Source organism: Budorcas taxicolor, chromosome 9 (genome assembly GCF_023091745.1).
Source record: "Budorcas taxicolor isolate Tak-1 chromosome 9, Takin1.1, whole genome shotgun sequence".
NCBI classification, from domain to species: Eukaryota; Metazoa; Chordata; class Mammalia; order Artiodactyla; family Bovidae; genus Budorcas; species Budorcas taxicolor.
Window position 1 is genome coordinate 64,280,348 of NC_068918.1, and position 26,891 is coordinate 64,307,238.

The following is a 26,891-nucleotide window of genomic DNA, read 5'->3' on the forward strand; positions in this document are numbered from 1 at the left end:
TCAGTGTTTAACAGTGATGGTTTTGACTTCAGTGAAGAATTCGTAAGAGTCTTTGGCTCCTTCTCTGCCCACCCCAGAACTCTTCATCCCCCCGAAAGGTAGGTTCAGCTCTCTAATGAGCCAGCAGTTGGTCCAGACCAAGCCTGACTGTAACTTCTTGGCCACCCGGTGGACACGCCCCACGTTGCCTGACCACACGGTAGCAGCCAGTCCATATTTAACATTGTTGGCTCTTTGAATCACTTCCTCTTCACTATCAAAGGGGACGACACACGTCACTGGACCAAATATCTCTTCCTTCATGCAGCAGGACTCATCCTTAACATCTGTTATCACCGTGGGAAGCATGAAGTACCCTGCCTGATTCCTGGGGGGAAGGTTCAACTTATCCACTCCCTCACCACACAGAATTTGGGCTCCTTCCATGCGAGCTTTCTTGATGTAACTTCTGACCTGGGCAGATAAAAAACATAGTAACAACTTATCATTTGTTTTCACATAGCACAGAGGGAATTCAATATTTTTCAAGCACCTAGGAAAGACATACCCCACTCCAGTACTCTTGCCTAGAAAATCCCATGAATGGAGGAGCCTGGTGGGCTGTAGTCCATGGGGTCGCTAAGAGTCGGACACAACTGAGTGACTTCATTTTCACTTCCATGCATTGGAGAAGGAAAAGGCAACCCACTCCAGTGTTCTTGCCTGGAGAATCCCAGGGACGGGGGAGCCTGGTGGGCTGCCGTCTCTGGGGTCGCACAGAGTCGGCCACGACTGAAGCGACTTAGCAGCAGCAGCAGCAGGAAAGACATATTGGAGTGGGAAATGGCAACCCACTTCAGTATTCTTGTTGGAGAATCCCATGGATGAAGGAGCCTGGCAGGCTATAGTCCATGGGGTGGAAAAGAGTCAGACATAACTGAGCATGCATGCACAGGAAAGACATATAAGGTTATTCCCCCCATAAAATCTAAGGTTGATTATATTTCCACTCAGCTGGTAAGCCTGAGGGCAGACATGCTCTAACCATCATCTGGCCAGTCAGCCCCCACAGGTAAGAAAAGGAGAGTTGTTTATTTAATGTCTAAGAACCAGGCATGTGGATAAGTGCTTTTAACACATTCTCACATAATTCTCTCAAAACTCTATTAGCTAGCTACATATTACTGTCCTCTATTTGCTGATGACATAAGTGAATCTCCGAAAGCGTACATAGTTCATATGGCTGATAAACAATATAGAATTCTCTTTCTCCTACTCTCTTGCCCCTTTCGAAGCAGCACACTCACGTTAATTAAAAGATGCCAAGAGGCAGCATTTTGTGTGAACAGGGTGTGTGCAGGTGAGTCTCCAGAGGCCCGGCTGGATGCAGAGCCAGGATTTTCAGCAGCAATTCAAATAGTGCAAGGAGCGCTCTGCCTTCAGATGATCACGTCTAAGCAAAATTACACAATTCTCTCTTCGAAGCTTTTAGGATAATAAAATGTGAAGGGAAGTGTCGGTTTTCAAATTGTGAATTCATCGAATTTAGCATATAAGGTGACTCACACGAAACTGAATTTCTTTTCTAGAGAAAATATCCCCAGATAACACAATGATAGCTACACTCCTAGCTCAGAAAAACAACCTTGTGACTGATAAAGGTGATACAAAATGGAATGAAATATTGCTCTAAGACCTTTCCGTGAGAGGAGAGAGCAGAGAATCGTTAGCACTTGGTAATTTTGGACATAAAAGCAAAGCCTGGAGGTTGGAAGAGCGGGCTTAGGAGTCCAGTAGTACTCCAATCTCAGGTCCTTACCAGCTGAGGGATTCAAATGCTCTAGGCCTCGGTTTCCTCATCAGAAAAAGGGGATTGACTGCGCCACCTCTTTCCCAGGTTCTTGCAAAGACTAAATACGATAATGTATGTAAAGTCCTTAGCATGACACCTGCCACATAGCAAAACTTCTGAAGGTCAGATGATGCTGTTTGTGTTGATGGTGATGGTGATGATGACCACCGTATAATGCATAATCTGACATCCGCAAGCTGTGAGACTTCAAGGATGCCCCCTACTCTGTATGCCAGTTTTCCTAACTGACAAAGGAGGACAGGAAGCTGGGTTTGGGGGAGAATGATGTGTATGTATGACTGAGTCCCTTCACTGTTCACCTGAAATGGTCACAACATTGCTAATTGCTATACCTCAATACAAAATGTTTTTGGTTTAAAAATAAATAAATAAAAGAGTGGACCTTAGTTAGACCCAAAGCTTGGCCTTACTGGGGGATAAACCCATGAACTTCCTCTGTGCGTCCTCCAGCCTCACTGTCAACATCCAGCATTCTCTTTCTCTAGTTACTTGCATCTTTGGGAGGCTGGCCTAGAGCCAGATTCTCCAGACAGTCAAGTAGGTGAGGATTCCAGAGAGTAAAAAGAAAACCAAAAACAAAAAGCAACCCTGTGAAAGAGACAAGGGAGACATTTCTGCATCCCCTGAGGATAAAATCACCTGCCATTTCCCGGGCCTCCCCTGCCATCACTGGGAACCTGAGAAGCCACGCCTGCACCTAGGAGCCCTTTGCCTACAGAACATCCGTCACGTGCTCCAGCTGGGTTCTTCTGTCACCGCATCTCCATCTGTTGTGACAATCCCACAGAAGTAGGATGGACACAAAGATCCTGTGGCGAAGCCGGTTTGCAGAAGTCAGAGACCCACTGCAGAAGAGGGTTGGAACGCCAAGATGGCGGCCGGCCTCTCCTTGACTCGCAGCCCCCGCAGCTTCCTGGTGAAAGGCGAGGAAACACAACCACCAGTGGAGCATGTCTGCTGCCTCCTTGATCCCAGACTAAGGTTTGGCAGAATGAACTGAGAAGAATCACAGCCTGAAAAAGACACATATGCTTCCTGAGCTGCTTCCACTGGCTCCCTCTCAAAGGGCAGAGACACACAGGGTCCCCTCATAAGACTTGAGCTGTTAAAGACCCCGTCCAGGGGTTCATGTGGTTAGAGACCCCGAGGGTAAAGCTGCAACTCCTGGCATCCAGGCACACATGTTCTGGGCGGAGCAGTGAGGATGGCAGGTGTCCAGGGACCCTCTGAACCTCAGCAGGATGGTTCTGAGACTTTGAATGTGTGTGGGGGTGACTACAAGCAGAGCTGAGAGATCTCCCCATGGACCCACAAAACAAGGGGAACCCCACAGCTACCTGCACTTTTGTGTGCATTAGAATAATGGAAATACCATCTGTATTGTTCTTCCCTAAAATATAAAAATAAATGGCTGATGATAAATACTATTTTTAAGTTTTTAACTGTGAAAAAAAATTTTAACACTGCAACATTTTCCAGTAAAACCTTAGAAATTTTTGAGGGGTGTGTGTGTGTGTGTGTGTGTGTGCGTGCAGTCACTCAGTCATGTCCGATTCTTTGCAACCCCATGTTAGTTAGTTAGTTCAGTCACTCAGTTGTGTCCGACTCTTTGTGACCCCATGAATCGCAGCACACCAGGCCTCCCTGTCCATCACCAACTCCCGGAGTTCACTCAGACTCACGCCCATCGAGTCAGTGATGCCATCCAGCCATCTCATCCTCTGTCGTCCCCTTCTCCTCCTGCCTCCAATCCCTCCCAGCATCAGAGTCTTTTCCAATGAGTCAACTCTTCCCATGAGGTGGCCAAAGTACTGGAGTTTCAGCTTTAGCATCATTCCTTCCAAAGAAATCTCAGGGCTGACCTCCTTCAGAATGGACTGGTTGGATCTCCTTGCAGTCCAAGGGACTCTCAAGAGTCTTCTCCAACACCACAGTTCAAAAGCATCAATTCTTCGGCGCTTAGCTTTGTTCACAGTCCAACTCTCACATCCATACATGATCACTGGAAAAACCATAGCCTTGACTAGACAGACCTTAGTCGGCAAAGTAATGTCTCTGCTTTTGAATATATCTAGGTTGGTCATATCTTTCCTTCCAAGGAGTAAGCGTCTTTTAATTTCATGGCTGCAGTCACCATCTGCAGTGATTTTGGAGCCCCCCAAAATAAAGTCTGACACTGTTTCCACTGTTTCCCCATCTATTTCCCATGAAGTGATGGGACCGGATGCCATGATCTTCATTTTCTGAATGTTGAGCTTTAAGCCAACTTTTTCAGCCTTCTCTTTTACTTTCATCAAGAGGCTTTTTAGCTCCTCTTCCCTTTCTGCCATAAGGGTGGTGTCATCTGCATATCTGAGGTTATTGATATTTCTCCCAGCAATCTTGATTCCAGCTTGTGTTTCTTCTACTAAATAAGCAGGGTGAAAATATACAGCCTTGATGCACATCTTTTCCTATTTGGAACCAGTCTGTTGTTCCATGTCCAGTTCTAACTGTTGCTTCCTGACCATGAGGTACCCTCTTTTCAAGATGGATGTCTTAAAAGGGCAGTGTGTTTGAGCTTAACACAACCAGATTTTAAGTGGCCTCCTCTTGACTGTCTTGTCATCATGAGGCATCATCTAAAGGGCACCACAGGGGCAGACTCTGATGCTGGGAAAGACTGAGGGCAGGAGGAGAAGGGGGAACCAGGATGAGATGGTTGGATGGCATCACTGACTCAATGGACATGAGTTTGAGCACGCTCCAGGAGATGGTGGAGGACAGGGAAGCCTGGTGTGCTGCAGTCCATGAGGTCACAAAGAGTCAGACACACAACTCAGTGACTGAACAGTGCAACAACAGGGTCAGAAGCTGGCTTTGTTTACTCTTCTCCTCCGAATAGAACCAGGGCTCAGTAGACAAAGGTCCTGCTGCCCACGTGGGGTAGAGTAGCTCAGACAGCCTGAGGCTGCTTGTTGTTGGAAAGCAGAGTTGCCTGGAGGAGAGCCTGTGGTGGAGTTCAGGAGGGTGTGGTGGGGGGTGGGGCTAAAGAGAGGGCGGGCCCCTTTGAGCCAGCAGGAATACGCTGAGCATCACAAATATTGCATTAACGCTCACAGGACCTACAATACGGGGAAACCCAGCAAGTCTGTATTTGGGCCGAGTTCACGATATGGGACAAAAGGGAGAAATAATCAGAATATGACCAAGAAAAGTCGTAACTACCAATAGGAGCCTGTGAATGGTGTTGGTTTCTTTCACACACAAAAGAGAGTTTGTGTGTGTGTGTGTGCATGCACACACATAGAGGGGCTACACATCATTCAACTGCTACAGGAAAGTCAAATACTTTGATTTGCTTCACTGACGCACCTCCCCTCATTGGAGAACTTAATGATTATGACAGTGCCTAGGATAGAAAAACAGTTTCTCTGCTGAGTTGATGAAGAGAGCTTTGAGTCTCCAGTGAGTTGGTGAACTGCACAGGGGACCTTAGATGGTGCCATGGCCTGAGCTTTCATGTCTGAGGTGGCTCAGACACGAAAGAATCCACCTGCAATATGGAAGACCTGGGCTCGATCTCCAGGTTGGGAAGATCCCCTGGAGGAGGGCATGGCAACCCACTCCAGTATTCCTGCCTGGAGAATCCCATGGACAGAGGAGCCTGGTGGCTACAGTCCATGGAGGTGCAAAGAGTCAGACACGACTGAGCACCTAAGCACAGACACCACATCAGTTCAGTTCAACTCAGTCGCTCAGTCATGTCCAACCCTTTGCAACCCCATGGACTGCAGCACACCAGGCCTCCCTGTCCGTCACCAACTCCCAGAGCTTACTCAAACTCATGTCCATTGAGTCAGTGATGCCATACAGCCATCTCATCTTCTGTCTTCCCCTTCTCCGCCTGCCTCAATCATTCCCAGAATCAGGGTCTTTTCAAATGAGTCAGTTCTTCGCAGCAGGTGGCCAAAGTACTGGAATTTCAGCTTCAACATCAGTCCTTCCAATGAATATTCAGGACTGATCTCCTTTAGAATGGGCTGGTTGGATCTCCTTGCAGTCCAAGGGACTCTCAAGAGTCTTCTCCAACACCACAGTTCAAAAGCATCAATTCTTCAGTGCTCAGCTTTCTTTATAGTCCAACTCTCACATCCTACATGACTACTGAAAAAACCATAGCTTTGACTAGACGGACCTTTGTTGCCAAAGTAACGTTTCTGCTTTTTAATAGGCTTTTGAGGTGGTCATAACTTCTTTCCCAAGGAGCAAGCATCTTTTAATTTCACATGGCCTGAGCTTAATGAAAGATGCTCCTGGAAAGGTAACTTTTCTCCACAGGAAGCATTCGGAAAGCGTCAAAGTTATTTTTCACCACTTATTTGCATGCGTGGGTTTACAGCATGGATCGCTGAGTTCAGAACAGTCAGATGAGAGAGAACCAGGGAGCCTCTTACATCGGGTGACACCTCGCTTCACAAGATGGAAACAGTCACAGTTGTGGGTCCCCCAGGCTCACTCTGGGGACTGCTACCTATGTGCCTGCAATCGTGCAGGTGAATTTGACTGGAGGAAGACACAGCTATGCTGGCTGACCTCACTTTAAATCAATGACCATATGCTTTGTTAGTGTGACTGCAAGTGATCACAGCTCCGAGGGGAGCCCTTGAAGCTGCCCCGCTGACAATACTGTCACTTCAAGTCCATTTCTGTCTCTCCTGATCTCCTTGAAGACTATCTCAGAACTTATCCTCCTCCTTGAAACCTTCAACACCATCTCCCCTCCTCACCTTGCTTCCTATTTTATTGAGAAAACAAAAGAAATAAGAAGAGACCGGGAAGACTGACACTGCATGTTCCTACCTGTGGGAATCTGTGCTTCACAGTATAGTGAAAGTCAAAATTCAAATTCAAGTGTGGCAAGTCTGTTGAATCTACGTAAGGGCTCTGGCCCTCACTGGTTAACCCATGGGGGCGTACTACCATTACCCTTGCTTGGTCTTGGTTACCATAGCTCAAAATGAGATCTTTTAACTCCAAAATTCTATGACTTACTGTGGGAGCTTTATCAGGAAATGAAAATGATATTAAAGACCCAAATTCCACAAAGCACCCAGAGAACACCTTCTTCAGTGGCTTCTCCCACAAAGACCTCACAAGTCACCCCACCAGTTAAAGTCTACATTGTTCAGACTGGATTCGCACTTCCAGAACCCCTGTTTGCTATTACCCAGAGGCAGAACCTTACTGCCTGAGAACTGACTGGGAGCATTTACCTGTGGAAATCCCTGCCACCCTCAACCCACAACATTCGCATCAGCTGGCCTTTATGCTTTGAAATTTGCTTTCCTCACTCTACTGACTGGCTCTATGGAAGTCAGACTCCATGCTGACTTCCCAGGTTTATTTATGTCATGTAGGTGCTGCTTTAACTTGACTACATTTGTGTATCTATCTTTAACATTTTCAGACTCGGTACCTGGAGACAATTCCCCACAGATCATAATTAAATTAAAAAAAAAAAAAGAATAGGGTAGTAATTTAACAGTATTTCAAAGATGGTGCTATGCCTTGGCACTGAGCTTCTCTCCCCATAAGTATTCTTTCTGGAGTCACAGATTTAAGAGGACGAATTTACGGTTGCCAAGGGGAAGGACCAGGGAAAGGGATAGTTAGGGAGTTTGGGATGAGCATGTATACTCTGCTGTATTTAAAATGGATAATCAACAAGGACCTGCTGTATAAATGGCCATCTCTTTGTGGCTACCCCAGGGACTGTAGCCTGCCAGGCTTCTCTGTCCATGGGATTTTCCAGGCAAGAATACTGTAATGGGTTGCCATTTTCTCCTCTAGGGGATCTTACTGATCTAGGGATCAAACCTGGGTCTCCCACATTGCAGGCAGATTCCTTACCATCCGAACCACCAGGGAAACCCTGCATAGTACATGGAACATGGCTATATTTAAAATGGAAAACTAACAAGGCCCTTCTGTATAGCACAGGGAACTCTGCTCAATGTCATATGGCACCTGGATGGGAATGAGCTTGGGGGAGAATGATACATGTATATGTATGGCTGAGTCACTTTGCGGTTCACCTGAAACTGTCACAACATTGTCAATTGACTACACCCCAATACAAAATTTAAAAAAAAATTTTTTTTTCAAGAATTCTTTCTGAAACTTACACAGAAGGTTTTACTTACTTTCTCCAGATGAGCTTTACTGATCAGGGCACCCATGTCAGCCGATGGGTCAGAAGGAATACCAACTTTCCACATTCTGGTCGCCTCTACAAACCTCTTTAAAAATTCACTATAGATGCTCTTCTGGACAAAGATCCTGCTGGTACACAGGCAGATTTCACCCTGCCAAGAATGACTCATGAAGACAAGGACAAGTCAGGGGGCTCCACTGCATGGACAGATCACCCTGCACTCATGAGTGCCTGTCACATATCCGGCATGGGTCTAGACAATCGGGAACAGCAGTAAACAAGACAAAGTCCCACTATCTGGAATACATTGCCTTGTGGGGAAGACAGGCAACCACGCAATAAAGCTCAATAAATAACACAACTTCAGGCCATGACCAAAACAATACAAGAAAACTAAGCTAAGGATAAGAGTAGAAACTAGTGGGGAGGGAGAACTTTTACTCCCTTTTATCAAAGGGAGTCCTGGATGACACTAGGGACAGGGAATGTTTGAACTGACCATTGATTGATGTGAAGGAGCCAGATGGATAGAGGTACAGAATTCTCAGCAGTAAGTGAGAAATGAGCTTGGAGTGTGTAAGGGAAGTGAGGAAGGTGAATGGGACTGAGGTGGGGGGTGGAGGCAGGGATAGGGGTCAGAGCAACATAGGGTATAAAGGCAAGATGTGAGGAGTGAGGCAACATCATACAGAATCTTATAGGCTCACAGGCTCACAAGGAGCTTGCATTTTATCCTCAGTGTCATGAAAGGATCATGGACAGCTTTAAGCAGCAAGAAGATGTGGACAGGATTTACATTTTTAAATGATCATTCTGGCAGCTGTGTGGAGAATAGAATTGGAGAGAATGAGAGTGGGTTAGGAGAGCTTTTCAGACATCCCGGTAAGTGGACCAGGTGGAATCAATGGAGATGAGAGAAGTGATAGGAGTCCACTGAGATCAGCAGATTCTTAAAGGGGCAAGGGGACTCCAAAAGAGTAAAGAAACTGGCAAAGATGCTCCAAAGAAGATTCCGGATATACCTTAAAGATAGAACCAATAGGACCTATTGGTGGATGAGTGAGGTGGAAGGAAAAGAGGAGGTTAGAACAAGGATGAGTCCCAGATTTTTGGCCCAAGCACACAGTGGATGGTATTCTCTTCTTCAGAAAGGTAAACTCGAGGCAGGGAGAGCAGAGATGGTGCAGGGAAAGGAGGGGAGGAAATCAGAAGTTCTGCTTTGTTCAGGTGAAGTTTCAGATGATACTGGACCTCCAAACATAGACACTGGGTGTTCCAGGGAGAGGCACTAACAGGTTTCTGAGTGAAAAGCCATCCTTACTATTATTTGAGCGTAACATGTAATAGTTTACAAACCACATTCTGGACTTGTCAGCATTGTGTATGTATGATTGCACCTGTACACAGAAACAAATATTTTCATCACATTGATATTGGATCTTCACAATTCTTCCAATGACCAGGAAATACAAAGTTGCTTGAGGCTCCTCCATGATTTTAAGGTAAGAAACCTGCTTGAGATTGGTTCAAGTATTTATTTGAATGTGTGAATGCATTTGAGGTGCTTTTGGGTGGGGGCAGAGAATAAGGTTTCCAAGAAATAGGACTCTTGGACAGCAAGAAAAGCCTGGGAAAAGTATAAATAGAGGAAGGGAGAAGCCAGAAAGCAATCATTTGGCCCATGGCTGGTCCCCCATAAGAGTTCTGAGGGCAAGAGGAGAAGAGGGTGACAGAGGATGAGAGGGTTGGATGGCATCACCTACTCAATGGACTTGAGTTTGAGCAAACTCCAGGAGATAGTGAAGGACAGGGAGGTCCATGGGGTCACAAAGAGTGGGACCTGACTGAGCAACTGAACAACAACAGGAGAAGAAGAGCTTGCTAAAAAGGAGCTGTGATGCCACAATGCCACCAAGTGACATTAAGACTGAAGAGATGGTCAAAAGAGTAACACAATGTAACCATTCTCCTTTCACTGAAATAGCCCTGCACAGACCTACTCAACCTGGTTTTCACTGTGATGCAACAGATGCAGTTTGACAAGGCTGCTGAGTTAAAAACAAGCAAAAAAACAAAGGGGGAGAAAAAAAAAGAAAAAAAAGACATACCTGGTTGGCAAAGCTGGATCTGACAGTTGTCGGAATGCACTCGGCCAGGTTGGCATCTTCAAAGACGATGGCAGGATTCTTGCCCCCCAGCTCCAGCGAGAGCTTCTTGCAGTGGGGGGCACTCAGCTGTGTGATGCGCTCGGCGGTGGGCTGGCTCCCAGTGAAGGAGATGAGGGGCACCTCTGGGTGGGACACCAGGGCCTCGCCTACCCTGGGCCCCATTCCAAACACAATATTTACCACACCTGGGGGAACACCTGGATGGGAAGCAGTACCGGTTACAGCTATTCTTCTCAGCGTGTCAAGGGCTTCAGGTTGCATAGAGATTCTCCTTCAAAGTGTTTTGTTTGTTTGGTTTTGGGGGTGGTGTTTTTGGGTTTTTTGGCAAAATGATTGCTGTCAATGTTGTGTTAGTTTCTGTAGCTTGAATGGGGGTGAGAAGGGACGTTAATGGTTGTCTCTGAAGTGAAGCGAAGTCGCTCAGTCGTGTCCGACTCCTTGCGACCCCATGGACTGTAGCCTATCAGGCTCCTCCGTCCATGGGATTTTCCAGGCAAGAGTGCTGGAGTGGATTGCCATTTCCTTCTCCAAATGATTGTCTCTAGTCAATAGCAAAACAAAGACAACAGCATCATCTCTGCCTGTATTATGTCCCAGCTGGAATTTCTCTGGGTGCTTTGCCCTAGAAAATGCAGGGTTAAACGTCCTGTGTAATTCATTCCAGAGTACTGACTAAGCCTCAGGGGCTGAGGATGCAGAGATACCCTCAGGCAGGCTAGGCCCTGTGAGATAGGAGAGCAAAGGTTAAGTTCAGGGAGCATCCACACTGCAGAAGCCAGAGAAGAGAGTGGCTACCTCCCTAGGAGAGAGAGGGAGGGTCCCCCGGGGAAGGTGACGTTTGAGTTGAAGGTCCTGTTCCCCATGATCTGGATGCCATCACCCTCTAAGACTGAGTGTCCAAGAACAGCCCCAAGAGGGTGCTCCAGGCTTTTCTATTACAAAAACGTACTGCCCTATATCTGCATGTATTCATTACGTGCTTTATGGATTTACCTGTTCACTACACATCCACCACTAGAAGGGGCACCAGCCAAGGGCAGACATGGGCCTGTGTTTTGCCCTCGGTTGTATCCCTTGTGCCATGGCCTACTTTGCCAGATAGAATGAATACTCAATTTAAAAAAAAAAAATCTTTTTTGGGCCATGCTATCGGTATATGGGATCTTAGTTCCCCAAACAGGGATTGAACTTGGCACCCACTACATTTGAAATGCAGGGTCTTAACCGCCAGACTGCCAGGGAAATCCCTAGAAAAATATTTTTAATGCATCACATTTAAAATAGATCAATGAGAAAAGAAGATATAATGCTACATATATATGTTATTAAAATAATTTTAGTAATAATAAAAATAAAAATGTAAAGAGATAACACCAGTAAATGCTCCCATTTATTGGGTGCTCACTGTGAATCAACTGTAACTATAGTGGGTTACACTATAGTTCACCCACTATAGTCTAAAGTGGGTTACACCCTTTAGATCTCCCAATGGGAGGTACATCATATTAATATCCTCACATCACTCATGAGAATATTGAGGCAAAGTGAGGTTAAATAAGAGCTTCCCAGGTGGTGCTAGTGGTAAAGAACCCACCTGCCAGTGCAGGAGACGTAAGAGACTCAGGTTTAATCCCAGGGTTAAATAACAACCAATAGAAAGCAAAACTAGGTTTTGGTTAGTAAGCAATTATTAGGTCAATGAGTGCATGAATGTGTACAGTATCCAATTCAGAAAAGGTTCTTGACTTTGGGAAGATTTAAGTGTTCAGAAGAAAAAAATCTATGTGCAATCGATTGCGTCCAGGAAACTCTTAGGGTTTGCCTGGAGGTAGCTGAATATATTTCCTGTGTTTGCAGGTTTGAACAACAGGAGATGCAGAAATGCTCTTTTGTAAGGTAACTACTCTCTCGCTCCTATCATAGTTCCCTTGCTCCGACTTAGACATACTCTCTTGGATTAAAATCATCTCTTCAAGAATATGCTCTTAAGGTATACATGATAAGTTCTCACTGATGATCCATGATCATCAAGAACCCCTTCCCACAGAGCACAGCCTTCACCATATCACCTTGAGGCCCTATCCAGGTGAGCCCCTAAGGAGACAGGGGTCTGGCAGAGTCTCCCTCTAATGGTCCCACCTCCGCATTCAGCCTGCAAACTTGTTTGAAATCCAGCTCAAGTGCATCCTGGATCATAGACACCATATGAGAGCAGCTGGGCCATGGGTTGGGCCAAAGAGGAGGTTTGAGGGAGAGGTCCTGCCAGCTGGTGATAGGGGAAAACAAGGACAAAGTTTCCCGTCATTCACGTTCTCATGAGTCCTGCATCTCCATCACTATCGAGCTTGTAAATATTTGCCCCGTATTCAAATAGAGAGTTGAGAGCCAGAGAATGTGGACTGTTGGACTTTATGACTCCTGAAGGCAAAAAAAATGGCTCAAATCACTTCTAATGCTTATTTTAGCTTTTTTTTAAAAGGGTGAGAGAAAACATAGAAATACCACATATTTATCATCACAGGAAAATGAGCTCATTTCAGCGGGCAGAGTGCCTTCTACACAACGGAATTTACATTTTGATTACATTTCCTTGAACTCCAATGTTAATAAATTGAGTTATGTATCTAGTGGCTTGTATTTCTCAAAACCATTTTGCCATTTGATCCAGACATTAATGAAACTTTTCTAGAGACATTCACCCTTTACCCTTAAGAGATTCTGGTTAAAAAGAGGGAAGACAGTTTAATTGGCAAATAACAATTCACTAAAATTCAGAGTAGGTGGCTAAGAGACAGCAAAGCGAAGGGAGGCCTGCCAGTGCCAGGATATGGCTGGATGCTGACAAGGAAAATTTTAAGCTTAAATAGAGCAGAACAAAAATTAATAGGAAGGGCCAGAAATCTACCACCAGTGGCCACTTCAAGAATGAGGGCAAACATTTGGTGCACCCAAGATAAAAACAAATATTCTAAGACTTGCAAAGAGGTATTCATGTGTACTTCAAAACATCTTAAATGATTTTTTATTTCAAAGGAAGTTCATCTTCCAAGTCTGTGTGAACACTCAGGACTAGAAGAGCTGCAATATCCAGACTGCACTGGCAGGTGGTTTTAGCTTTCTTACACAGTTGGAAGTTTCTCTTAGAGTGCTCTAAGCAGTAAGTAGATGAGATTGACACCCCTATCCCAGTGGAGAGACTGAGGGCTCATGTCAGGTGCGATTGGATCATCACCCTCTCAGTGTTTGTTGGAGGAGGAGAGTTTGGAAAAACCAGCCCAGAGCGGGAGGGAGGGAAGGACCATCTTGGTATAACAGGTTTATTCGCCCAGAGGAATAAGAGTGCAATGCTGTGCAAATAAATAGAAACATTAAACTCTCGTGCAGACTGGGTTCTGAGTTATTTGAAAGGGGAGGGTGGTTAGACAAGAGCAATCCTCATAGACCAAGACGTAGCTGATTTTAGGACAGGGAGGTGTCCCGGATGCAGCTCTTTGGTCCCTCCCCACCTCCTCATGCAATCTCCCAACACAGGATGAAGCAGAGCAGAGGCCCCCCCTTCTGTCTCACACCAAAGAACCAGCGAGCAAGAGACAGGGAAGAAAGCCCTTGGACCGTTGCAGATACTAGAGACTCAGTTATGCAAAGAAAGGGATAGAACACGGTCACCTTTGTAAGGAAAGGATGACACATTCTGGGATGCAAAGGAGGTAAGGATGTCCACTTCATCCTTACCAGTTTGGTAAGGATGTTTCCAGAGGTCCAGAGCAGCCATTGACGTCAACCCAGAGACCTAGGCTGGTTAACCTCTTTCCTCCATAGGATACGAGGGAGCTAAACCAGGGTCACAAGGCCCCATGCGCTTCCCTAAACAAGCACCACTTAACTTGTCATCTATACCCTGGAGTAAGGAACTGGCTTAGCTATCCTGGAAGCCAACATGTATGTTTTGCTTTGAGAGAAAAGGTGTTTAGGAGAGAGAGACAGGCTTTCAGCAACCGCCCCCTCTATGGTCGTGAGTGAGTGGGGAAGCACCTTCTCTGGGGGCTGGAAGGAAGCGAGCAGAGCAGAGACAGATATGGCCCGAAAGACAGCCTGTTCCCCCATCCCGCCTGCAGGTCATTCCAACCCAGAGACATGAGCTCAGGGCCTCACAGTGAGGGGCTTCCTCGTGGGTTACAAGCTAGAGCCTCCTGCCTGTGACCTTCCAACCCTGGCACGGTGTCGGCTCAACACTCTAGAATGGAGCCAGGAACACACATGGCCAAGAGAAAGAGAAAGACAAGGAGCCACAGGCATCATCATCCACTTGGTAGTGGGTTCCAGGGCAGGGAAAACTAAGGGGTGTCTATTCAGTTCTCTTGAAAATGGGCGGTTTGTCTCAGGCCTTCTGTTCCTACGCAAATCAGAGTGGTATCCAGCAATATTTTCTTTTCATCAAGATCCACCAGTGGTGCCAATGCAGGATTTAAATTGATGATTGGAGACACTGTCTGGGGCAGGCTGGTGTCGGATTTGGTCGGGCTCTTGTAGCCAGCCACTGTGCCGCTGTCCTTTGCTCTGGGTACTGTCTGTGGAGCCCCACAGGGAGGACTGTCCCACAGCAGTGCGTTCTGGGCAAGGATAAAGGAAGCAGTGGGAGCGAAGCCCGTGGATCCGCTCAGAAGAGTGTATTTCTCAGAAGAGGTTAAGGAAGACAAATAACCAAAGATGTCCCTGGGATCTGCCAAGCAGATTTCTATTCAAAATAACTTTTCAGATGTCAGTGGCCCCAGACATAGAGAACAAATGTATGGACACCGAGAGGGGAAAGGAGGTTGGGATTGACACATATACACTCAATCACGTCTGACTCTTTGTGACCCCGTGGACTGAAGCCTGCCAGGCTCCTTGGTCCATGCGGATTCTCCAGGTACAAAAACTGGAAAGTGTTGCCATTTCCTTCTCCAATATATACACTACTATGTATAAAACAGATAACTAATGAGAACCTCAGCACAAGGAGCTCTACTCAATGCTCTGTGGTGACCTAAATGGGAAGCAACTCTAAAAAAGAGGAGATGTATGTATGTGTACATCTGATTCGCTTTTCTGTACGGCAGAAACTAACATAACATTGTAAAGCAACTATACTCCAATTAAAATTTTTTTCCATTATTTTAAAAATGTCAGTGACCCTACAGTGGCTGAAGCCTACAAAACATACATCTCCAAAGCCAATCATGTGCCTCTCCTCTGACACCCTAACACTGATTACCTGCTTTCTCCAGGAGTCTGCACATCATCCACGCGGTCACGGAAGTCAGCTCGCTGGGCTTAGCTATCACTGTGTTGCCAGCAGCGATTGCTGGAGCGATCTTCCAGGTCAGCAGATAGAGGGGCAGATTCCAGGGACTGATCAGAGCAGCTAACAGAGGAGAACAGAAGCATCGCCAGCAATGACATACCCTTCAAAGCAGATGGGCCAGACATGCTTTACTAATGAAAACTCCTTCATGCTACACCAAATGTCAGCTTGCTCTTCCAAAATCCCAATCGCTTGTGGAATTTCAATGCTTCAAAAAATTCCACAAAAGAATCTCCAATCTTTTGTAGAATTTCTGTAGAATTTCAGAGAAATTAGTCTAAAATATATTACAAGCAGCCATACCTTTAAAACTATAATCAATACAGCTTACTCTTTTCTTGATGACTTTCAATTATATTTATAAACAAGAACAATATAAGTACCAGGGCTAAAATGCTGTCACCTCTCCCTAAACAGTCTCAGAATGTGATCAGTATTGAGGTTTGTAGACTGATCTTTGTACTGTCTCAACAATCTTTTTTTATCTTTAAATGGTCTAGGCACTATTTCTTCTAAATTTTTCCACCTGTTTTTCTAATTAGTTGTGGATTGAAAAATAAGATCTTAAATTATTCACAATTACTTGTAATAAATAAGAGCAAATAGGTTCTGAGATGTGAAATCCATTTTAGCTAACCCAGGGAATTTTTTAATAAATAACTTATCTCTAGGTTCTCACCTGTATCCTAACAAGATAGGTTTGCTGGCTAAGTAACATCTATAACATTTAGAATGTGTCTTCATGTAAGAAGCCTTCCAGACTTCTGACCACAAAATACATAAAAAATAAAACCCACATTATGAATAAGTAAATGGAGTCACTTTATTTTATATTCTACCCTCAAACTTGAGCTATGAAAGTAAATATGCTTTATATATTATTAAATTTCCCACTGAAAAATCTGCTCTTCAGGGAGTAAGAGAATATTTTTGCAGCATAATGTGTTAGTATACTTCTTAGAAGGAGACTAAAGTTTTGTTATACTGCCTTGAAAATGTTATTTCCGAAGGGTTCAGATAATCAAAGTGGCAAAATGTCCCATTTTCTTTTCTTTAACTTATCTTCTTTTATCCTATCATAAAATGGAACTAGTAAAATATGGAGTTGATGGTTTTTTCTCAGAGGAAAGAGTGACATCTAGTGGACACCTTGAGTCATTGCATATATTTCTGAAATGCAGGAACCACAGAGATAAGTCAATAGATAATACAGTCAAGGCTTATTCATCACAGTACAAGGCACTGTTCTAAGTGCTCTACATCTATTAATTTATATAATTCACATACAACATATATAGACAAAATTAAACTATTCTCCTAATTTCCAGAGTACAATACTGAAGCACACAAAAGTGACACCCTACTGTGATCTTAACTGCACTACTTTCCTGAAAGTTTTTTTTTTTAATTACAAGGAACAAAATGTCCTGGTTTATGAATTTATTCTCAGTGTCATTTCTTTCCCTGTGATTCCTCAAGAACAATGTAGGGATAAGTAGGGAATTTGACACAAACAAAATAAACTAGATTTAGATTTTTAAGGTCAATTAAATTTCAGATAAAGCAGAAGTTTCTTTTTTTTTTAAAGTCTGTTCCTTTCGATCACTTCTACAGGGCTGACCAAGCATCTCTATGTGCTACTGTGGCCCAGCTGTCATTGCACAGCACCTACCGATGCCCACAGGGGCCCGCACTGTGTAGTGCAGACAGCCCAAGTGGTCCATCTGTGTGCATTCAGATGTGTGGTGCAGGATGGAGGAGGCGAAGAACCGGAAGTTCTGCACAGCCCGGGGAATGTCCATGGTTCTCGCCAGGGTTATGGTTTTCCCTGTAAGAAGTCAGCAGAAGGCACTGTCAGTGTACTTCACCTCGAACTTGGAGGAGACGCTACCACACACATATCCCAGCTCCCTCTGAAGCAGCTTCTGTTCCTTCCAGCCTGGGATGGACATTGCTTGATTACAGAGAGTGTTGATCATGGTTTAATAAGACTATGAAATAATTAGATGTGAGAGTATAAGATGAAGTAGAAGTGGTTAGAAGTGAGTCAAATAATCTTTGCTTATTAGACTGAATGATTCATAGCTATCATCATTCCAGATGCTACCACTTCACCCGAACCAGCTCTTTCAATTCAGAATCACCAAGCTTTGGACATGCCCCAGAGGGGTTGGAATAATCGGTGTTAAGACAGCTGTGTTTGCATATCACCAAAAAACGTGATGATATTGATTAACTCCTCAGCACACAGTGGAGCCATTAAGATGAGCATGTGGCAGAACGCTGATGGGAACCAGCAGAGGATGCTGTGTGGCCCTTGCTCACCATCACGGGCCCCCCACACTTCCTAGACACACTCTTACCTGAATTGTCCCTTAGCTATCTTTAGTGATGCTGGAGACTCTGCCACGTCAGGAAGCATCTTCTACTTAAGGGTTTGGGGTCAAGATGCTTTCTAACTTTAGGCCACTTTACAGCACACATATACATAAATACATACGTACATACATACATACATACAGGGCTGCTCAGGTGGCACTAGTGGTAAAGAACCTGTTTGCCAATGCAGGAGACTTTAAGAGGCACATGTTCAATCCCTGGGTTGGGAAGATCCCCTGGAGGAGGGCACGGCAACCTACTCCAGTATTCATGCCTGGAGAATCCCATGGATGGAGGAGTCTGGTGGGCTATGGTCTATAGGGTTGCAGAGTCGAACACAACTGAAGCAACTTAGCAGCAGCAGCATACATATACATATTTATACATACACGTATATCCTAACATATCTTTACAGAGATTTGCAGATGTTTACTCCATTACGATGACTTCTGGGATGCAGTTTTAAACATTGGGAAACTGTGTTGGGAGTGGAACAGTGACTGACATATTGGAAATCTTCCTACATTACTTGACTTTGTGCCCTTCAAATTATCTTTGCTTTTAGGAAACAAACTTGGGTTACCAAAGGGAAAAGGTGGGGAAAGAGATAAATTAGGAGGTTGGATAACATATACACACTACTATATATAAAATAGATCACCAACAAAGACCTACTGTAGAGCACAGGGGACTATACTCAATATCTTGTAATAACCTATAAAGGGAAAGAATCTGAAAAAGAACATATATATATACACACAGAGACTCTTGAGAGTCCCTTGGACTGCAAGGAGATCAAACCAGTCAATCCAAGAGGAAATCAGTCCTGAATATTCATTGGAAGGACGGATGCTGAGGCTGAAGCTCCAGTACTTTTGCCACCTGATACAAAGAGTCAACTCTTTAGAAAAGACCCTGATGCTGGGAAAGATTAAATACAGGAGGAGAAGGGAATCACAGAGGAGGAGATGGTTGGATGGCATCACCAACTCAATGGACATGAGTTTTGATCAAGCTCTGGGAGATGGTGAAGGACGGGGAAGTCTGGCGTGCTGCAGTTCATGGGGTCGCAAGGAGTCAGACGTGACTGAGCAGCTGAACAACTAATACACACACACATACACACACACACACATACACACACACACACACATACACACACATACACACACATACACACACACATACACACACACATACACACATACACACACATACACACACACACACACACACACACATATAGGCTTCCCTGGTGGCTCAGAGGGTAGAGTCTGCCTGCAATGGGTTCCATCCCTGGCTTGGGGAGATCCCCTGGTTCGGGAGGAGGGCATGGCAACCTACTCCAGTATTCTTGCCTGAAGAATTTCATGGACAGAGGAGCCTGGCAGGCTACAGTCCATGGGGTTGCAAAGAGTCGGACATGACTGAGCAACCAACACACACACACACACACACACACACACACAAGACAATCTGAAGAGTAGTCACACACTTATATGAATGTGTATATAGACATATATAACTGAATTACTGTGCTGTACACCTGAAACCAACACAAAATTTTAAATCAACTATACTTTAATTTTTGTTTGTTTTGTTTGCTTTTAACTTTTTATTTTACACTGGAGTAAAGCTGACTGATGATGTTGTAATAGTTTCAGGTGCACAGCAGAGCAATTCAGACCATACATACACATGTATCCATTCTCCTCCAAACTCCCTTCTCATCCAGGCTGCAACATAACATTGAGCAGAGTTCCCTGTGCTATACAGTAGGTCCTTGTTGGTTATCCATTTTAAACGCAGCAGTGCAACTATACTTCCATTAAAAAAAAAATAGTAAAATACAAATGAATAATGCAGTTAAAAAAGAAGAGAGACAATTTTTTTTTTTTTTTGGTTTGAAACTCTCTACTTAGAACTGGTGGAGGGCTGCAATCTCAACCCTCTCTCCCCAAATCCATGCCCTTTGCCATAAGATCTCTGTAGTTCTTTCTACCAACAGTGTGTTTATTTCCCTGCCTCTTCAACTTGGGTTCAGCCTTGACTTGCTCTGACCATCAGACTGAGGCAGAAGTGGGCCAGTTGCAAGCCTCAGCCTTCAGAGGCTTTGGCTGGTCGGGCTTTCCAAGCTTTACTGCTGCCATGAGAAGCACTGGGTGGGCGGACCTGATGGGCCCACAAGGGGCCACATGATGAAAGAGTCCTGAGTTCTATTCATATGATTGACAACTTGGAAGGAGGGCGTGAATGGCCAGCATCTGAGTAAGCGCATTTCCATTCAGGACAGGGCACTAGACTTGGCCCCACTAGAGAGCCGGCAGGAGAAAGAGGGAAGAGGCTGGCACAGACCCCTCTCACCTTGGTCCTTGGACTCAGCCTGGGCCAGCTCCTCCAGGGACTGTTCCAGCAAGTCCGCCAACCGCTGTAGCACCTGTGAGCGCTCCTGGGGGCTCCGGGAGGACCAGCCTGGAAAAGCTGCTCTGGCCGCCTCCACCGCGGCTTCGACCTTGCAGGAGTAAACAGAAGAAGGTCACCTTACCCTGTTGCTCTTGAGGAGCAGAAGCTAAGAGCTTCTAGTAATCACGTACAGATGTGAGAGTTGGATCCTAAAGAAGGCTGAGTGCCAAAGAATTGATGCTTTCAAATTGTGGTGCTGGAGAAGACTCTTAAGAGGCCCCTGGACAGCAAGGAGATCAAACCAGTCAATCCTAAAGGAAATAAACCCTGACTATTCACTGGAAGGACTGACGTTGAAGCTCCAATACTTTGGCCACCTGATGCGAAGAGCTGATTCATTGGAAAAGATCCTGATACTAGGAAAGATTGAGGGCAGGAAGAGAAGGGGATGACAGAGAAGGAGATGGTTGGATGGCATTACCGATTTAACGGACATGAGTTTGAGCAAGCTCCAGGAGATAGTGAAGGACAGGGAAGCCTGGCATGCTGCAGTTCATGGGGTCACAAAGAGTCACACATGACTGAGCAACTGAACAACCACTCGAGGGTTGGATGAGTCCAGAACCCAGGTCTGTATATGTCTCACTTTTTTCCTGCCTACTTCCAAATACCTTTATGGCAGAAAGTGAAGAGGAACTAAAAAGCCTCTTGCTGAAAGTGAAAGTAGAGAGTGAAAAAGTTGGCTTAAAGCTCAACATTCAGAAAACTAAGATCATGGCATCTGGTCCCATCACTTCATGGGAAATAGATGGGGAAACAGTGGAAACAGTGTCAGACTTTATTTTGAGGGGCTCCAAAATCACTGCAGATGGTGATTGCAGCCATGAAATTAAAAGACGCTTAATCCTTGGAAGGAAAGTTATGACCAACCTAGATAGCATATTCAAAAGCAGAGACATTACTTTGCCAACAAAGGTCCATCTAGTCAAGGCTATGGTTTTTCCAGTGATCATTTATGGATGTGAGAGTTGGACTGTGAAGAAGGCTGAGCGCTGAAGAATTGATGCTCTTGAACTGTGGTGTTGGAGAAGACTCTTGAGAGTCCCTTGGACTGCAAGGAGATCCAACCAGTCCATTCTGAAGGAGATCAGCCCTGGGTGTTCTTTGGAGGGAATGATGCTGAAGCTGAAACTCCAGTACTTTGGCCACCTCATGCAAAGAGTTGACTCATTGGAAAAGACTTTGATGCTGGGAGGGATTGGGGGTGGGAGGAGAAGGGGATGACCGAGGATGAGATGGCTAGATGGCATCACCAACTCGACGGACGCTAGTCTGGGTGAACTCCAGGAGTCGGTGATGGACAGGAAGGCCTGGCGTGCTGCAATTCATGGGGTCGCAAAGAGTCGGACACAACTGAGCGACTGAACTGAACTGAACTGAACTTTCAAATATTTAACACTCCTCAGTGCTGAGTTGCCCATGAAGTGTTGTTTACTTAACCAGCAAAGCAGGGCACCACAAAAAATAACCCAAATTCTCCATTTCAATGAAGTTATCCAAAATGTGGTGATAATCGAAAGAAGCTATTTCAATAGCTGGTATACATTTTCAGTAATTTCAAAATACTGAAGTTTTTGAATATCATATGAGAGAGAAAACTTAAGGGTGTACTGAATCCCTAAACTCTTAAAGAAGTTTTGACATACTTGATAAAATCTATAAGTTTGAAATCACATCCCAGACTGTCTTTCTGACTTGGAATAACTTGTCATATTAGTTATGCATTGACTATTTTTTATATATAAAGGAAGATGCTAAATGCTTTGCACAAATTATTTCATTAAACCCCCTTTAAAGTTCTGTAACATGAGTATTGTTAAGCCCATTTTACAGATGAACAAACTGAAGCACAGAGAGCTCAAGTAACTTGCCAGATGTCACACAGCTAATAAGTGGCAGAATCAGGATGTAAACCCAGGTCTTCGTAGTTCCCAAGACCACAGCTGGCCTGCTATGGCATAACCACAGTCCCTGCCTCTGCCTGGCTCCACCCAGTGGAAGGGTCCTCTGTTGGAGAAGAATTTGAACAGATGGCTTGGGGACCGGGTTTTAGAGTTAAATCCAAAGCAAACAATGAATGGGAAGATGTGAGCAAGGCCAGTTCATGCAGGCAGAATGAATTATCAGGGCATCTTCTGCCCCTTCAGGGCTTTCCTGGTGGTTCAGTGAGCAAAAAGTCCACCTGCAATGCAGGAGACCACTTGGGATGCAAAAGATCTGGGTTCGATCCCTGGGTCTGGAAGGTCCCCTGGAGAAGGAAATGGCAACCCCCTCCAGTATTCCTGCCTGGAGAATCCCATGGACAGAGGAGCCTGGCGGGCTACAGTCCATGGGGTCACACGAGTTGGACACAACTAAGCAACTAAAGCACTGCTGCCTTTCTCCTCTCTTAAAACTGATTGAGGGATCATTATACAACTTGTGACTCTTGTTATCATTCACATTTTGCTTCCCTGGGTTTTTGTTCCAACCCTGTGTATGTTATAAATGCAAGTTTATTCCTGTAAAATTTTCAAAATTGATGCATCATGACATTCTGAGTGATGAAAAAATTTTTAGTGAATTTTATAGAGATACTCTGTCTGACTGTGTCTCAGATGATGACAGTTTTTCAGAATATAGTCCTGATTCAGACAATGTAAATATTAGGCCAAGAAAAAGACGAATATCCTTGTGATCCAACATTCACCCACCTAACCAATCACCAGCCATAGGCATTGTGTGTGTGTGCTCAGCTGTGTCCGACTCTTTGCAACCCTGTGGACTGTATCCCACCAGGCTCCTCTGTCCACAGGGTGTTCCGGCAAGAATACTGGAATGGGTTGCCATGTCCTATTCCAGGGGATCTTCCCGACTCAGGGTTTTGAATCTGCGTCTCTTGCCTTTTCTGCATTGCCAGGTGGATTCTTTACCACTGAGTCACCTGGGAAGCCCACAGCCATAGGCATTATGTTCTGTAAAAATCCCCGGTCAATAATCTGTTAAGCAGTATCTAAGCAATGCCCTTTCCAGAGACGGCACATCCAGAGGCTGTGTCTCACTCCTCCCCTCTCGCACCTATAATCACACATTTTCTTCCACCACGGGACCCATATCAGTCTCAGAATCTTCTCCCACAGTCTTCCAGCCATCACAGCATCTTTCCTGCCATTTCCTTCTCCAGGGTATCTTCCCAACCCAGGGATCAAACCCACATCTCTTGCATTGGAAGGCCCCTTCTTTACCACTGAGCCACCAGGGAAGCCGTTCTTGCATCACATGACGGGACAGTTCAGTGGCCCGCTCACTCCAAATCTGATCTACACACCTTCCTGTTTTCTTTATGTAAACAAGGTCACTTTCAGATAAGCTAAAGGTATAAGAAATGATTCTCATCCTAATTATAAATTTCTGGGAATTGGGTGGTTTCATCTCAGAAACCAAATCTCAAATCTCCACCAGGAGCTGTAGTCTCGGGGACACCCCACTGCCAGCCAATAAGAGGAGAGTCAGTGTCAAATCTAGTCTTCTTCCAATTGTCCATGTAAAACTCTGATCTTTTTGAAAAGCAGAAAATTCAAGTCCAGTCATATTTTCTAAGTTGTCTTCGGTCACATTCGTCTTATGTCTATTTAATATAGAGCACGTATTAATCCACTATATACAATAATAACAGCAAAAGCTGATACTTGGAAAGCTTTTACCAATGCTAGACACAAAGGGCTCTACATATGTCAGTCTGTTTAATCTTCAGAACAACACTGAAGATGTTATTACTATACCCATTTTATAGATAAAGAGACTGAGGCACAGGGAGGTTCAGCTCTAAGTTCAGACCATACATAGTAAGTGGTGCTGCCAATCTTTGAAGCCAGGCAGTCGAACCCCAATCTGCGCTTATGACTGCAACACTACAGTGCAAAAGCTACGAAAGTGTGTGCCTGTGTGTGTGTACGTGTGATCATTGATATAAGCACGTTCAGTTCAGTTCAGTTCAGTTCAGTCTCTCAGTCGTGTCCGACTCTTTGCGACCCCATGAATCACAGCATGCCAGGCCTCCCTGTCCATCACCAACTCCCGGAGTTCACTCAGACTCATGTCCATCGAGTCAGTGATGCCATCCAGCCATCTCATCCTCTGTCGTCCCCTTCTCCTCCTGCCCCCAATCCCTCCCAGTATCAGAGTCTTCTCCAATGAGTCTACTCTTCGCATGAGGTGGCCAGAGTACTGGAGTTTCAGCTTTAGCATCATTCCTTCCAAAGAAATCCCAGGGCTGATCTCCTTTAGAATGGACTGGTTGGATCTCCTTGCAGTCCAAGGGACTCTCAAGAGTCTTCTCCAACACCACAGTTCAAGAGCATCAATTCTTCGGCGCTCAGCCTTCTTCACAGTCCAACTCTCACATCCATACATGATCACTGGAAAAACCATAGCCTTGACTAGATGGACCTTAGTCGGCAAAGTAATGTCTCTGCTTTTGAATATACTATCTAGGTTGGTCATAACTTTTCTTCCAAGGAGTAAGCGTCTTTTAATTTCATGGCTGCAGTCACCATCTGCAGTGATTTTGGAGCCCCAAAAAATAAAGTCTGACACTGTTTCCACTGTTTCCCCATCTATTTCCCATGAAGTGATGGGACCAGATGCCATGATCTTAGTTTTCTGAATGTTGAGCTTTAAGCCAACTTTTTCACTCTCCTCTTTTACTGTCATCAAGAGGCTCTTTAGTTCTTCTTCACTTTCTGCCATAAGGGTGGTGTCATCTGCATATCTGAGGTTATTGATATTTCTCCTGGCAATCTTGATTCCAGCTGGTGTTTCTTCCAGTCCAGCGTTTCTCATGATGTACTCTGCATATAAGTTAAATAAGCAGGGTGACAATATACAGCCTTGACGTACTCCTTTTCCTATTTGGAACCAGTCTGTTGTTCCACGTCACGTTGTCATCCTTAAAATAAGGATGATGATAAAGTCTCACTTACAGGTGTTACAATGATGATTTGGGACAATTTTTGTTCCATGGCTTAGTGACTGCACAGCACAAGGCAAATGCTGGAAGAACAGGAGCCCCATTGGCAGCATTGCAACACTTTTTGTGAGTGACTTTTAGGGGACACTGGGCTTGTAACCTGCATGACAACCATATTCTTCAAGCCAGAAAAACATAAGATCTGTGGGATCAGATGCAATGTCTGCAAGCTAGGTTACTGGGAAATCCAAAATGTACGTTCCTCTGCTGGCAGGTGTACTGATCCCTCTCTTTCTCATCTGAAAAGGCTGAGTCATTAGCTGCAGAAAAGATTTCACCTGAATTTGATGTACTTGTCATTTTTAACTTTATTTCAGAAAGGACTCAGACAGAGAGAACTGGAAAACACAAAGCTGGATTTTCCCCATGTAATCCCAGGTCATTTGAAACAGATAAAACTGTGGGTTACAGTTTAACCAACAAACTAGTCAATATTTGCAAACTTTAATCCAGAAGTCTAAAGGTTTTTTTTTTAATACAAAACAGATTTACAATATTATTAACAATAGAGAAAAAAAATATCTTAACCCTTTTTAAAAAAACACCTTGCATATACTACTTATTTGTTAATATATATATAAAGACTACACTTATCTTTAAAATAATCTAGTTCTTTGTGCTTTACAAAATAAGTTGAAATATATTAGGCTTTAGATGAGTATATATTCATCAGCCACATTTATCACCTCAAATATATTTATTTTCTCAGTGCAATAAGATACTAATAAAATATATCTTAAATATCTTACAAAACTTGAATAATATTAATTTTACATTACTGAAAAAAAGTTTTAACGTGTGTGTGTTTCCTTTGAGTAAGAAAAAGTAGTGTTAAATTTAAATCGAAAAATATGTAGGAATTTGATTTTGCATTTCATCGTTGAAATGATCGGTATTTACTTTATTAGATAATTTGAAGACATGAAGAATTACTAGAGGATAAGTAATCCCTGGGTTTAAAATTTTTGTTTATGTTAGTGAAGTAACAGGTTTTCTGGAAATCCATGAATATAGTGGCAAATTCAGGCAAACTTGATTGAGAAAGGGAACACTTAGTAATATGATAATTCTTACAAATAGTACTTTTTACTAGCAGCCACTGAGGAATGTCTGAGGGATGTGGCTCTCTGTGAGGTTATCTAGGTTATTAGTCACTTCTGCATATGATCACCTGAGATTTGTTCCATACATCATATATACTCAGCTACAAAGTAAACCTTCTTAGAACTAAAAACCTTCCTTTGGCTAACATTTAGCAATCCCCTTTGCTCCTCGAAAATTAAGTACCACAAGTCACTGCCAGGCTAAGTAGATTTCAGTCTCCTCCAGCAGAATGTACTCACCTCTTCTTTCCCACTGTTTGGCACACGGCAGTACACTTCCCCTGTGGAGGGATCATAGGAATCTAGGTATGAGCTACAAGGTAAAAATTTTCCACCTATAAAGTTTTCCAGCATCAGAAGACCCCCTCTTCCAGCCAT

General features: G+C 44.3%; 1 protein-coding gene across 1 annotated transcript; it reads right to left on the reverse strand.

Annotated features, from left to right (window-relative positions):
- On the reverse strand, nt 1-26,891 carry ALDH8A1 (aldehyde dehydrogenase 8 family member A1). The gene is made up of 7 exons (XM_052646020.1): nt 26,754-26,891; nt 20,304-20,451; nt 17,233-17,388; nt 15,471-15,620; nt 10,157-10,413; nt 8,038-8,199; nt 1-453 (listed from the first exon to the last, which is right to left on the reverse strand). The coding sequence occupies exons 1-7, from the start codon at nt 26,889-26,891 to the stop codon at nt 1-3; spliced, it is 1,464 nt and encodes a 487-aa protein (XP_052501980.1).

Coding starts and splice junctions, on each gene's coding strand:
- ALDH8A1 (XM_052646020.1), bottom strand. CDS start 26,891: ATGGCTGGAAGAGGGGGTCTTCTGATGCTGGAAAACTTTATAGGTGGA. Junction 10,414..15,470: donor CAGACTCCTGGAGAAAGCAG/GTAATCAGTGTT, acceptor CTTCCCATCCAG/GTGTTCCCCCAGGTGTGGTA. Junction 454..8,037: donor GTAAAGCTCATCTGGAGAAA/GTAAGTAAAACC, acceptor TTATCTGCCCAG/GTCAGAAGTTACATCAAGAA.